Genomic DNA, 11994 nt, shown 5'->3' on the forward strand with positions numbered 1-11994 from the left:
CAGAGCGTTGGGTTGGTGATGTTTGATTGGTTGAGATTTATTTGGTTGAGCTCTAATTGGTCAAGACGTCTGATGACTATGGGTTCAATAACTTGTGAACCAAGTGCGTGTGCTCAGATGATGGCTTCCTGAGCAGACACACAACGAAGAGACCAGCGGCCAAGACAGTATACTACTGTAGTACTGTGGGCTCAGACAGTATACTACTGTAGTACTGTGAGCTCAGACAGTATACTACTGTAGTACTGTGTACTCAGACAGTATACTACTGTAGTACTGTGCGCTCAGACAGTATACTACTGTACTACTGTGGGCTCAGACAGTATACTACTGTAGTACTGTGAGCTCAGACAGTATACTACTGTAGTACTGTGTACTCAGACAGTATACTACTGTAGTACTGTGTACTCAGACAGTAGTAGTATTGTAGTACTGTGAACTCATCTGGTGTACACATTAGGGTCAATAAAAAACATAAATACAAAAAATCGGATCAAATACAAAGTAGAATACCTCTATGTTAGTCTGCTCTAAGGTCCTACTTCAGCTCATTCTATTGTGCACACAAAGGCAAAGGGTTCCTTTAAGAATGAGTATTAGTTATTGAATGGTTTGAGAGGCCCCCTCCTGGACTAGCAGGGCCAGAAGGACTGTGATGGGCCTCTGTTCTCTGGGTGGGGGGGTAACAGTGTTCAGCCTCCATCACCCATCGATGGCTCCAGGTGCGGGGGCTTGTGGATGTGTGCAGCGTGGCCTCGGTACTGGAGCTTCACTAGAGAGTGGCTCTGGGACTCCCAGACATTTCCTGAGTTATGACGAGTCGAAAGACGAAACATAAAATCTACTTTAAATAGCATCTCTCCTGGGCGGCTTCTCAAAGTCTTTGGTCACATTCCAACAAGTGGTTCCCTGGGGGGAGGGGGGAGGGGGCAGGGGGAGAGGGGGGAGGGGTGACGGAGAGGGGGGAGGGGGCAGGGGGAGAGGGGGGAGGGGTGACGGAGAGGGGGGAGGGGTGACGGAGAGGGGGGAGGGGGCAGGGGGAGAGGGGGGAGGGGTGACGGAGAGGGGGGAGGGGGCAGGGGGAGAGGGGGGAGGGGTGACGGAGAGGGGGGAAGGGGTAGGGGCAGAGGGCATGGGGGGGCTGGGGGGGCTTGGGGTGAGGGCGAGGGGGGAGGGCGATGGGTGAGGGGCTGGGGGAGAGGGCCGGGGGGGCTTGGGGTGAGGGCGAGGGGGGGAGGGGGGTCTATGCAGCAGAGAAGTTGGATCTGATGGAGTCCTCTCTCAGCTGCCGGTGCTTCCCGATGTCACACTGCTCCAGCCGCGTCCGCCGGTCGATGCTGATCCTGTAGTTCTTCCTGTAAAGCAGCCAATCAGACGAGAGAACAGTGGTTATCCTGTAGTCCTTCCTGTAAAGCAGCCAATCAGAGGACGGATCAGGGGGTCGTGATTTACCTGAAGAAGTAGAAGGCCATCAGCAGGGCGGTCCCCAGCAGAGCCCCCACGATGATGCCTGTCAGAGCCGAGACCCCCAGACCGTCTGGGGGGGGGGCAACCATTAGAACCCTGTGACCTGGTCCCTGCTGGTCCCACACAGACCTGGTCCCACACAGCCCCGGTCCCCCAGAGACCCGGTCTGACCCGGTCCAGCAGAGACCCGGTCTGACCCGGTCCAGCAGAGACCCGGTCTGACCCGGTTTGACCCGGTCGAGCAGAGACCCCGTCTGACCCGGTCCGACCCGGTCGAGCAGAGACCCCGTCTGACCCGGTCTGACCCGGTCGAGCAGAGACCCGGTCTGACCCGGTCCACCAGAGACCCCGTCTGACCCGGTCCACCAGAGACCCCTTCTGACCCGGTCTGACCCGGTCGAGCAGAGACCCGGTCTGACCCGGTCCACCAGAGACCCAGTCTGACCCGGTCCACCAGAGACCCCGTCTGACCCGGTCCAGCAGAGACCCGGTCTGACCCGGTCCACCAGAGACCCGGTCTGACCCGGTCCACCAGAGACCCCGTCTGACCCGGTCTGACCCGGTCCAGCAGAGACCCCGTCTGACCCGGTCCACCAGAGACCCGGTCTGACCCGGTCCACCAGAGACCCCGTCTGACCCGGTCTGACCCGGTCCAGCAGAGACCCCGTCTGACCCGGTCCAGCAGAGACCAGTACTTTGTTAAACGCTAAGACCCGTCCGGTTCCTTACATGATTTCTCGGGTGTCGGGGGGGAGGGCTTGCGCCGCCCCCGCAGTGTGAAGCGGTCCGTGTTGAACGCCGGCAGAACCTGGAAGCTCCCATTGATCGCAAAGTAGTTGGCGACCACCTGCAAGTGGAGGAAGAGGAGGAAGAGGAGGAAGAGGGGGTCACAGTCAGACAGGGACCCCCGGCTCCGGCGGGCCTTGCTGCGGGTCGGGGCCTCACCTCGTAGGAGCCCTCCTCCGGCCGGGTCATGGCCATGATGCTGAAGTCCTGCTCCCGGTCCCCGTTGGCGTCCATGGAGACAGGGCCCGCGATGCCTGAGGGGGGAGCAGAGTGAGCCAGCGCCGCGCTCCAAGGTAAACATAGCGGCAGTGTGCAGAAATTCCGGCTTAGCTAATAAAACAGGAAAGCCATTTGACACGGCGGCGTTTGTGTCGGCCGCCGATGCCAAGAATTGTAATTTCATCTCGGGGCCCATGTTCGAAAATTCTTTGCAATTTTAAAATATTTGAACAAGAGAATGTGAGCCTGTTCATGAGCCTTCCTGTGGAGGAGGACATTGTTGTTGTATATCGAGAGCGCAGAGAGGAACCCTCGGAGCGAGGGGCCGACGCTCCCCTCCTCAGCCCACCACCTCACCGGACCAGTGCTGGTGGTTTGGGGTTTAGCTGAGCTGGTTCTGTAGTGGGGTGCTGGCCTACCTTCGAAGGTGCGGTTCCACATGTGTGCGGTGATCTGCGCGCCGTCCTTCTTGCTGAAGCCCTTCCTCGTGGCTTCATGCAGAGCGATGCCGTAGAGCAGAAGGGCATCATGGAACCCCTCCAGGAACATGTTGATCTGGAGAGGAGAGTCGGATTGAAGCCCATCACTGGAGTGTAGTGATTAACCCTATTAGAAATACCTGAACTTGAAGACTTCTCAAGAACAAAACGCGACCATCCTGAGTCAATCTATCCAGGGATGGTTTCTCTATAAATATCTCTCTCTATGTATTATTCTTTTCCACTTTGAACCCCTCATGGTAGAGCTACATCTACAATGTAGCCACCAGAGGCTGCTACATCTAACTAACCCTACCCAGACTAACTAACCCTAACCCTGAGTAACTAACCCTAACCCTGAGTAACTAACCCTTACCCTGAGTAACTAAGCCTAACCCTGAGTAACTAACCCTAACCCTGAGTGACTAACCCTGAGTAACTAACCCTAACCCTGAGTGACTAACCCTGATTAACTAACCCTAACCCTGAGTGACTAACCCTGAGTGACTAACCCTAACCCTGAGTAACTAACCCTAACCCGCAGTAACTAACCCTAAGCCTAACCTGCAGTAACTAACCCTAACCCACAGTAACTAACCCTAAACCTAACCCACAGTAACTAACCCTAAGCATAACCCACAGTAACTAACCCTAACCCTAACCCGCAGTAACTAATCCTAACCCACAGTAACTAACCCTAAGCCTAACCCGCAGTAACTAACCCTAAGCCTTACCCACAGTTATTAACCCTAACCCGCAGTAACTAACCCTAAGCCTAACCCGCAGTAACTAACCCTAAGCCTTACCCGCAGTAACTAACCCTAACCTGCAGTAACTAACCCTAAGCCTAACCCACAATAACTAAAAGTAAGCCAATCATTTCAGTTGGAAATTTGACTTGCAATTACCTTCAGATAAACACAGAGGATCGATCAAATATGATAATGATTAATGATTAACATTAAAGGGTGGATTTCCTTACATGCGGTATTTTGTGTTTTTTGCAAAACTGAAACAGAATTGATCCCATTTACCACTTCAATACTTTGAACGATCGTATTGCCTCAGGTTGTTCAATGCAATAATGCATGTCGACAAAGAGAATGTGGTCCCAGGCTGTTGTCTGTACGGTAACCGATGACTCTGTGACCCTAACACTCTATTTCTAACAATCATGATAATAATCCTACATTTAGTTTAGAAGCGCCTATCCAAATACCGAGACACTTTACGTACACATGACAAAGCCCACAGCGCAGGCCTGGACGTCTAACAATAATGTTAGCATAAGTCGACCTGCTTGGGATTTTTGCACGATTACATTTCTGGCCCCCCGTGGCACTCCCCAGCTAATCTGGAGAACAGAGTGTAGCCCCCCTAACCCTAACCCTAACCCTAACCCTAACCCTAACCCGTGGCACTCCCCAGCTAATCTGGAGAACAGAGTGTAGCCCCCCTAGATCAGCGCTCTATTCTAGTAGGATGTGATATTATAGCCCCCCTAGATCAGCGCTCTATACTAGTAGGATGTGATATTATAGCCCCCCTAGATCAGCGCTCTATTCTAGTAGGATGTGATATTATAGCCCCCCTAGATCAGCGCTCTATACTAGTAGGATGTGATATTATAGCCCCCCTAGATCAGCGCTCTATTCTAGTAGGATGTGATATTATAGCCCCCCTAGATCAGCGCTCTATACTAGTAGGATGTGATATTATAGCCCCCCTAGATCAGCGCTCTATACTAGTAGGATGTGATATTATAGCCCCCCTAGATCAGCGCTCTACACTAGTAGGATGTGATATTATAGCCCCCCTAGATCAGCGCTCTATACTAGTAGGATGTGATATTATAGCCCCCCTAGATCAGCGCTCTACACTAGTAGGATGTGATATTATAGCCCCCCTAGATCAGCGCTCTATACTAGTCGGATGTGATATTATAGCCCCCCTAGATCAGCGCTCTATACTAGTAGGATGTGATATTATAGCCCCCCTAGATCAGCGCTCTATTCTAGTAGGATGTGATATTATAGCCCCCCTAGATCAGCGCTCTATACTAGTAGGATGTGATATTATAGCCCCCCCTAGATCAGCGCTCTATTCTAGTAGGATGTGATATTATAGCCCCCCTAGATCAGCGCTCTATACTAGTAGGATGCGATATAGCGTGTGTTTATGTCGGCGGGCCGACGGCCTCTGTCCTCCCTCTCTTTTCTTTGGGAAATGGCGCCGAGCCGTCGGGGTTCGGGAACGCCGGGAGTCCGCAGGCCGCGCTCTCAGAGTCTAAAATGTTTGTTTTCTCGACCCTGGTAACACAATCTATCGACGTATATCCTCCTCCGCCAAACACACGCGCAGTCCCTCCTATATTAAGGAGGTCTCTGCTGCCTTTGGACCAGATATCAGCTCAGGTACTGAGGAGGAGAAATCCTGACATAACCCAAAGGTAATCAGCTGGAATCATCCCCGAGCTGAAGCCTATTGGCTGAGAAGAGGGGAATTCCTCCCTGTTAAAAATGAACACACGCCTTAAACGCGCTAGGACAGGCTTTGTTTAGGACGGTCAAATACCAGCTCGAGTGCAGATTACAATTAATTATGAACCGACTCAAGCACTCGCATCCCATTCACGTATAATGCTGATAGACCTCTCGTGAATTATACATAGGTTTATTTATCTCTGGACCTCTCTGTATGGTGTCCAGAGATAAAGAGAGGAGAGGAAAGGAGTTTTAAAATATATATAGGATGATGTTGTACAATCCATATTATCTCTTAATGAATGTCTCATCAAATCTGCAAATATTAAGACCCATTTGGACAAAACATACATTCTCCAAATTGGAGGACGAATCAGTATCATAGTTGAACCATTATTATAATTTGTGATTAGATTAGTCTCAAAAGTATACGTGAACCTCTCTTCTGATGCTGTGTGTCAGTAAGTATGATGTTTTACTCATCTAAGTTAGGCTTTACTTAAGGTACACCACAGCACGTAGGCCTTTAGGGGCTTTGGTGATGCTCTCTCAGGGACCTAAGCTCCGCTGGTTGTAACCGGTGCGAGGGGGGGTGCGTTCTGGGTCAGCCCTCAGCCCCAGACCGTGTTCTGGGGGGAGTTCTGTTCTCTGTGACCTGGTTCTGTTCTCTGTGTTCTGGTTCTGTTCTCTGTGACCTGGGTCGGGGCTGGTTCTGTTCTCTGTGACCTGGGTCTGGGTCTGGTTCTGTTCTCTGTGACCTGGTTCTGTTCTCTGTGTTGTGGTTCTGTTCTCTGTGTTCTGATTCTGTTCTCCGTGACCTGGTTCTGTTCTCTGTGTTGTGGTTCTGTTCTCTGTGTTCTGGTTCTGTTCTCTGTGACCTGGTTCTGTTCTCTGTGTTGTGGTTCTGTTCCCTGTGACCTGGTTCTGTTCTCTGTGTTCTGATTCTGTTCTCCGTGACCTGGTTCTGTTCTCTGTGTTGTGGTTCTGTTCTCTGTGTTCTGGTTCTGTTCTCTGTGACCTGGGTCTGGGTCTGGTTCTGTTCTCTGTGACCTGGTTCTGTTTTCTGTGTTGTGGTTCTGTTCTCTGTGTTCTGGTTCTGTTCTCTGTGACCTGGGTCTGGTTCTGTTCTCTGTGACCTGGTTCTGTTCTCTGTGTTGTGGTTCTGTTCCCTGTGACCTGGTTCTGTTTTCTGTGTTCTGATTCTGTTCTCCGTGACCTGGTTCTGTTCTGTGTGTTGTGGTTCTGTTCTCTGTGTTCTGGTTCTGTTCTCTGTGACCTGGGTCTGGGTCTGGTTCTGTTCTCTGTGACCTGGTTCTGTTCTCTGTGTTGTGGTTCTGTTCTCTGTGTTCTGATTCTGTTCTCTGTGACCTGGTTCTGTTCTCTGTGTTGTGGTTCTGTTCTCTGTGACCTGGGTCTGGGTCTGGTTCTGTTCTCTGTGCTCTGGTTCTTTTCTCTGTGTTCTGGTTCTGTTCTCTGTAACCTGTTTCTGTTCTCTGTAACCTGTTTCTGTTCTCTGTGTTATGGTTCTGTTCTCTGTGACCTGGGTCTGGGTCTGGTTCTGTTCCCTGGGTTCTGGTTCTGTTCCCTGTGGCCTGGTTCTGTTCTCAGTGTTCTGGAGCTGTTCTCTGTAACCTGGTTCTGTTCTCTGTGTTGTGATTCTGTTCTCTGTGATCTGGTTCTGTTCTCTGTGACCTGGGTCTTGGTCTGGTTCTGTTCTCTGTGTTGTGATTCTGTTCTCTGTGACCTGGTTCTGGGTCTAAGTGCCGGTTCTTATCTGGTCCTGCACATAGTGCGCTGCTCTGCCACTAAGAAGGAAGCTATTATGACATTCCAGGACTCTGGTTTTCCCTGAACCTCGTTGGGTTTGACCCTGCTTGGGGCTCTGAGAGCAGGAAACGAGAGGTGCTGTTAGGATCACAAACAATCCAGAGCAAGGAATGGTCTGGGAGCTCCCCCTAGGAGGTCCGGGGGTTGAGCCCTCTAGGGTGAGGGTCTGGGAGCTCCCCCTAGGAGGTCCAGGGGTTGAGCCCTCTAGGGTAAGGGTCTGGGAGCTCCCCCTAGGAGGTCCCTCTAGGAGGTCCGGGGGTTGAGCCCTCTAGGGTAAGGGTCTGGGAGGTCCCCCTAGGGGTCCAGGGGTTGAGCCCTCTAGGGTGAGGGTCTGGGAGCTCCCCCTAGGGGTCCGGGGGTTGAGCCCTCTAGGGTGAGGGTCTGGGAGCTCCCCCTAGGGGTCCGGGGGTTGAGCCCTCTAGGGTGAGGGTCTGGGAGCTCCCCCTAGGGGTCCGGGGGTTTAGCCCTCTAGGGTAAGGGTCTGGGAGCTCCCCCTAGGGGTCCGGGGGTTGAGCCCTCTCTGTGACGGGTCGTGGTGGGGTCTAGGGAGCTGGCTGGGCTCCACGCAGACCCTGAGCCCCGCTGTGTTTATAGTCGCTGCCGTGGCGATCCCGCTGCATGGAAACAGCAATCGGGAATGTCTGAATTCCATCGGAGTGACATTACAACGTATAAAAAACAACAACAATTACCAGGGCATGACGGAAACATTTCTCGGTCAGACCCCACCGAGAATCTGCTCATAAAGACGGAATGTAAACTATCGAAACAAACGGCGCACTGAGCTGCCATTGTCCGTATCACGCAGCACGCACACTACATCATTATACTCTCTTCCAGGAACCATTCCATTACATGGGGACATGATTCTAGAAGGGACGTTGCCTAATGCCTACCATAATGCAGGATACTCAACCCTGGGTTCAATGCCCATGTCCACAGTCTACCTGTAGGCTTCTTAAAGAAGGGTGGCAGCTAACCCCTACCTACTCCTTAGTGACCTGTCTCTGTACTGTCTAACCCCTACCTGCTTCTTAATGACCTGTCTCTCTACTGTCTAACCCCTACCTGCTCCATAATGACCTGTCTAACCCCTACCTGCTCCTTAATGACCTGTCTCTGTACTGTCTAACCCCTACCTGCTCCTTAATGACCTGTCTCTGTACTGTCTAACCCCTACCTGCTCCTTAATGACCTGTCTAACCCCTACCTGCTCCTTAATGACCTGTCTCTGTACTGTCTAACCCCTACCTGCTCCTTAATGACCTGTCTCTCTACTGTCTAACCCCTACTTGCTCCTTAGTGACCTGTCTCTGTACTGTCTAACCCCTACCTGCTCCTTAATGACCTGTCTCTCTACTGTCTAACCCCTACCTGCTCCTTAGTGATCTGTCTCTGTACTGTCTAACCCCTACCTGCTCCTTAATGACCTGTCTCTGTACTGTCTAACCCCTACCTGCTCCTAATGGCCTGTCCCTGTACTGTCTAACCCCTACCTGCTCCTAATGACCTGTCTCTGTACTGTCTAACCCCCACCTGCTCCTAATGACCTGTCCCTGTACTGTCTAACCCCTACCTGCTCCTTAATGACCTGTCTCTGTACTGTCTAACCCCTACCTGCTCCTAATGACCTGTCCCTGTACTGTCTAACCCCTACCTGCTCCTAATGACCTGTCCCTGTACTGTCTAACCCCTACCTGCTCCTAATGACCTGTCTCTGCACTAACCCCTACCTGCTCCTTAATGACCCGTCTCTGTACTGTCTAACCCCTACCTGCTCCTTAGTGACCTGGCCTCTGGAGGGCCCCTGGAGGGCTACTGACCCCTGGAGGGCCCCTGGAAGGCCCCTGGAGGGCCCCTTGCACCTGAGAGCTAAGAACCTGCATCTACCCTGCTGATTGGTCCCTCGTGGCCAAGACCAGCACCCCTCTTCTCCGGCTCCTCCCCCTGACTGAGGGGCCCCTGGCTCTGGCAGAGAGACGGGCTGGCCCTTCTCTGTGACGAGTTTTTCTACAGGCGTCCCTAGCGGGCCTTAGGAGCTACAGGCGTCCCTAGCGGGCCCTATGGGGCTACAGGCGTCCCTAGCGGGCCCTAGGAGCTACAGGCGTCCCTAGCGGGCCCTATGGGGCTACAGGCGTCCCTAGCGGGCCCTAGGAGCTACAGGCGTCCCTAGCGGGCCCTATGGGGCAACAGGCGTCCCTAGCGGGCCCTATGGGGCTACAGGCGTCCCTAGCGGGCCCTATGGGGCTACAGGCGTCCCTAGCGGGCCCTATGGGGCTACAGGCGTCCCTAGCGGGCCCTATGGGGCTACAGGCGTCCCTAGCGGGCCCTATGGGGCTACAGGCGTCCCTAGCGGGCCCTAGGAGCTACAGGCGTCCCTAGCGGGCCCTATGGGGTTTACAGGCGTCCCTAGCGGGCCCTAGGGGGTTTACAGGCGTCCCTAGCGGGCCCTAGGGGGTTTACAGGCGTCCCTAGCGGGCCCTAGGAGCTACAGGCGTCCCTAGCGGGCCCTATGGGGCTACAGGCGTCCCTAGCGGGCCCTAGGAGCTCACCGCTCTTTAAATGTCCCTCCAGCCTCAGGGGGCTGATGCTGAGCAGAAGAGGGGGGTTCAAAGCATCGCTGAGGAGGTCTTAATGAATGGTCCACGTGTTTCAGTTTGATATCCAGGAAACACAAACAGAGCCAGTACCTCCAGGTCCTAACGTCACCTCAGACGTCCCAGACTTACGTACACTTCCACAGTCCTGGCAGTCGGCCAAGCGCTCCTTCTGGATGGATCTGTTCACTTCCATGGAGAAGTTCTCGAACTCGGGTTTGACCGTTTTGAGGAGAGTGACGGTGTTGAGTGAGGCGTAGGCTAGGCGGGCCTCTGTGTCCAACTTATCTCCTCGCTTCCACGAGCCGTTGCCTGGTGGGGGAGAAGTTTCCATGTCAGGGCAGGTTGGATGATAGAGTTAAAGCATTGATCAACTGCACCTTAGGAATCATACAGTCAACAATCATATAAACACAAACTCACATATCCTTGTCATTGATGGTAAGTTTAGTTGCTTAGTAACTTTACCGTAGGAAGACGTGTTGAAGAGTTCGATGTTGAAGTAAACGGTGCTCCCGTCGGTGAGCCGTCTCCGGTGGGCGGCGAGCATGACCTCCCGGATCACGTCTGCTCCCATACACATGATGACCACTGAGGAGCAGCCAATAGGATGGGTTAGAAGACCACTGAGGAGCGTCCAATAGGAGGGTTAGAAGACCACTGAGGAGCATCCAATAGGAGGGTTAGAAGACCACTGAGGAGCGTCCAATAGGAGGGTTAGAAGACCACTGAGGAGCTTCCAATAGGATGGGTTAGAAGACCACTGAAGAGCGTCCAATAGGATGGGTTAGAAGACCATTGAGGAGCAGAACGTCCAATAGGATGGGTTAGATGACCACTGAGGAGCGTCCAATAGGAGGGTTAGAAGCCCACTGAGGAGTGTCCAATAGGATGGGTTAGAAGACCATTGGCACGAGGGCCGTCACTGTTTAGGTAGAGTCACCGGTCCAGACTATGTAGTTTAGTTAGAGTCACTGGTCCAGACTATGTAGTTTAGTTAAAGTCACTGTTCCAGACTATGTAGTTTAGTTAGAGTCACTGGTCCAGACTATGTCGTTTAGTTAGAGTCACCGGTCCAGACTATGTCGTTTAGGTAGAGTTACTTGTCCAGACTATGTACTTTATCAAGAGGTACTGGTCCAGACTATGTAGTTTAGTTACTTACTTGTCCATGATATATAGTTTCGTTAGAGACACTGGTCCAGATTATGTACTTTATTAAGAGGCACTGGTCCAGACTATGTAGTTTAGTTAGAGTCACTGGTCCAGACTATGTAGTTTAGTTAGAGTCACTGGTCCAGACTATGTAGTTTAGGTAGAGTCACTGGTCCAGACTATGTAGTTTAGTTAAAGTCACTGGTCCAGACTATGTAGTTTAGTTAGAGTCACTGGTCCAGACTATGTCGTTTAGTTAGAGTCACTGGTCCAGACTATGTAGTTTAGGTAGAGTCACTGGTCCAGATTATGTAGTTTAGGTAGAGTCACTGGTCCAGACTATGTAGTTTAGTTAGAGTCACTGGTCCAGACTATGTAGTTTAGTTAGAGTCACTGGTCCAGACTATGTAGTTTAGGTAGAGTCACTGGTCCAGACTATGTAGTTTAGGTAGAGTCACTGGTCCAGACTATGTAGTTTAGTTAGAGTCACTGGTCCAGACTATGTAGTTTAGTTAGAGTCACTGGTCCAGACTATGTAGTTTAGGTAGAGTCACTGGTCCAGACTATGTAGTTTAGGTAGAGTCACTGGTCCAGACTACGTAGTTTAGTTAGAGTCACTGGTCCAGACTATGTAGTTTAGGTAGAGTCACTGGTCCAGACGTGAGGAAGGCTTGGAGGCTCCCTAGTGTTTGATTGGCAGCCTCGTATCGGACTGGAACATGAGGTTCCTGGGCTGCTGTCTGCCCATAGTAGTAATCTCCCCCCCCTACAGATGATTGATGATGATGACAGCGGACTGGGGAAAGAACCAGGGGTAAACAAAGGCTGGGATTGAAACCCGGATGGCTCTGTTTAACAAGGACGATTCCTGGAACATTCCTCCCAGCTCTGTCACTGTAACACACCTCCTGAAATATCCCCGCGTCGCTGGGACAAACTTCCACTCAGTGGGCACTGTAGACCCCTTTAATTACAGCCAGC

At 52.1% G+C, this 11994-nt stretch overlaps 1 protein-coding gene across 1 annotated transcript in view; it reads right to left on the minus strand.

Annotated features, from left to right (window-relative positions):
- Positions 1-1130: 1130 nt before the first annotated feature.
- The window catches only part of npr3 (natriuretic peptide receptor 3), a 15858-nt gene continuing 4994 nt past the window's right edge, over positions 1131-11994 (minus strand). Inside the window, exons 2-8 of the mRNA XM_030371379.1 lie at positions 10327-10449; positions 9995-10170; positions 2892-3027; positions 2413-2507; positions 2197-2314; positions 1453-1537; positions 1131-1355 (exon numbers count right to left, since the gene is read on the minus strand). Coding sequence (XP_030227239.1) covers positions 1244-1355; positions 1453-1537; positions 2197-2314; positions 2413-2507; positions 2892-3027; positions 9995-10170; positions 10327-10449 — 845 coding nt within the window. The 3' untranslated portion in view covers positions 1131-1243. The remainder of the gene's footprint in view (positions 1356-1452; positions 1538-2196; positions 2315-2412; positions 2508-2891; positions 3028-9994; positions 10171-10326; positions 10450-11994) is intronic.

Source organism: Gadus morhua, chromosome 11 (assembly GCF_902167405.1).
Source record: "Gadus morhua chromosome 11, gadMor3.0, whole genome shotgun sequence".
Taxonomy (NCBI): domain Eukaryota; kingdom Metazoa; phylum Chordata; class Actinopteri; order Gadiformes; family Gadidae; genus Gadus; species Gadus morhua.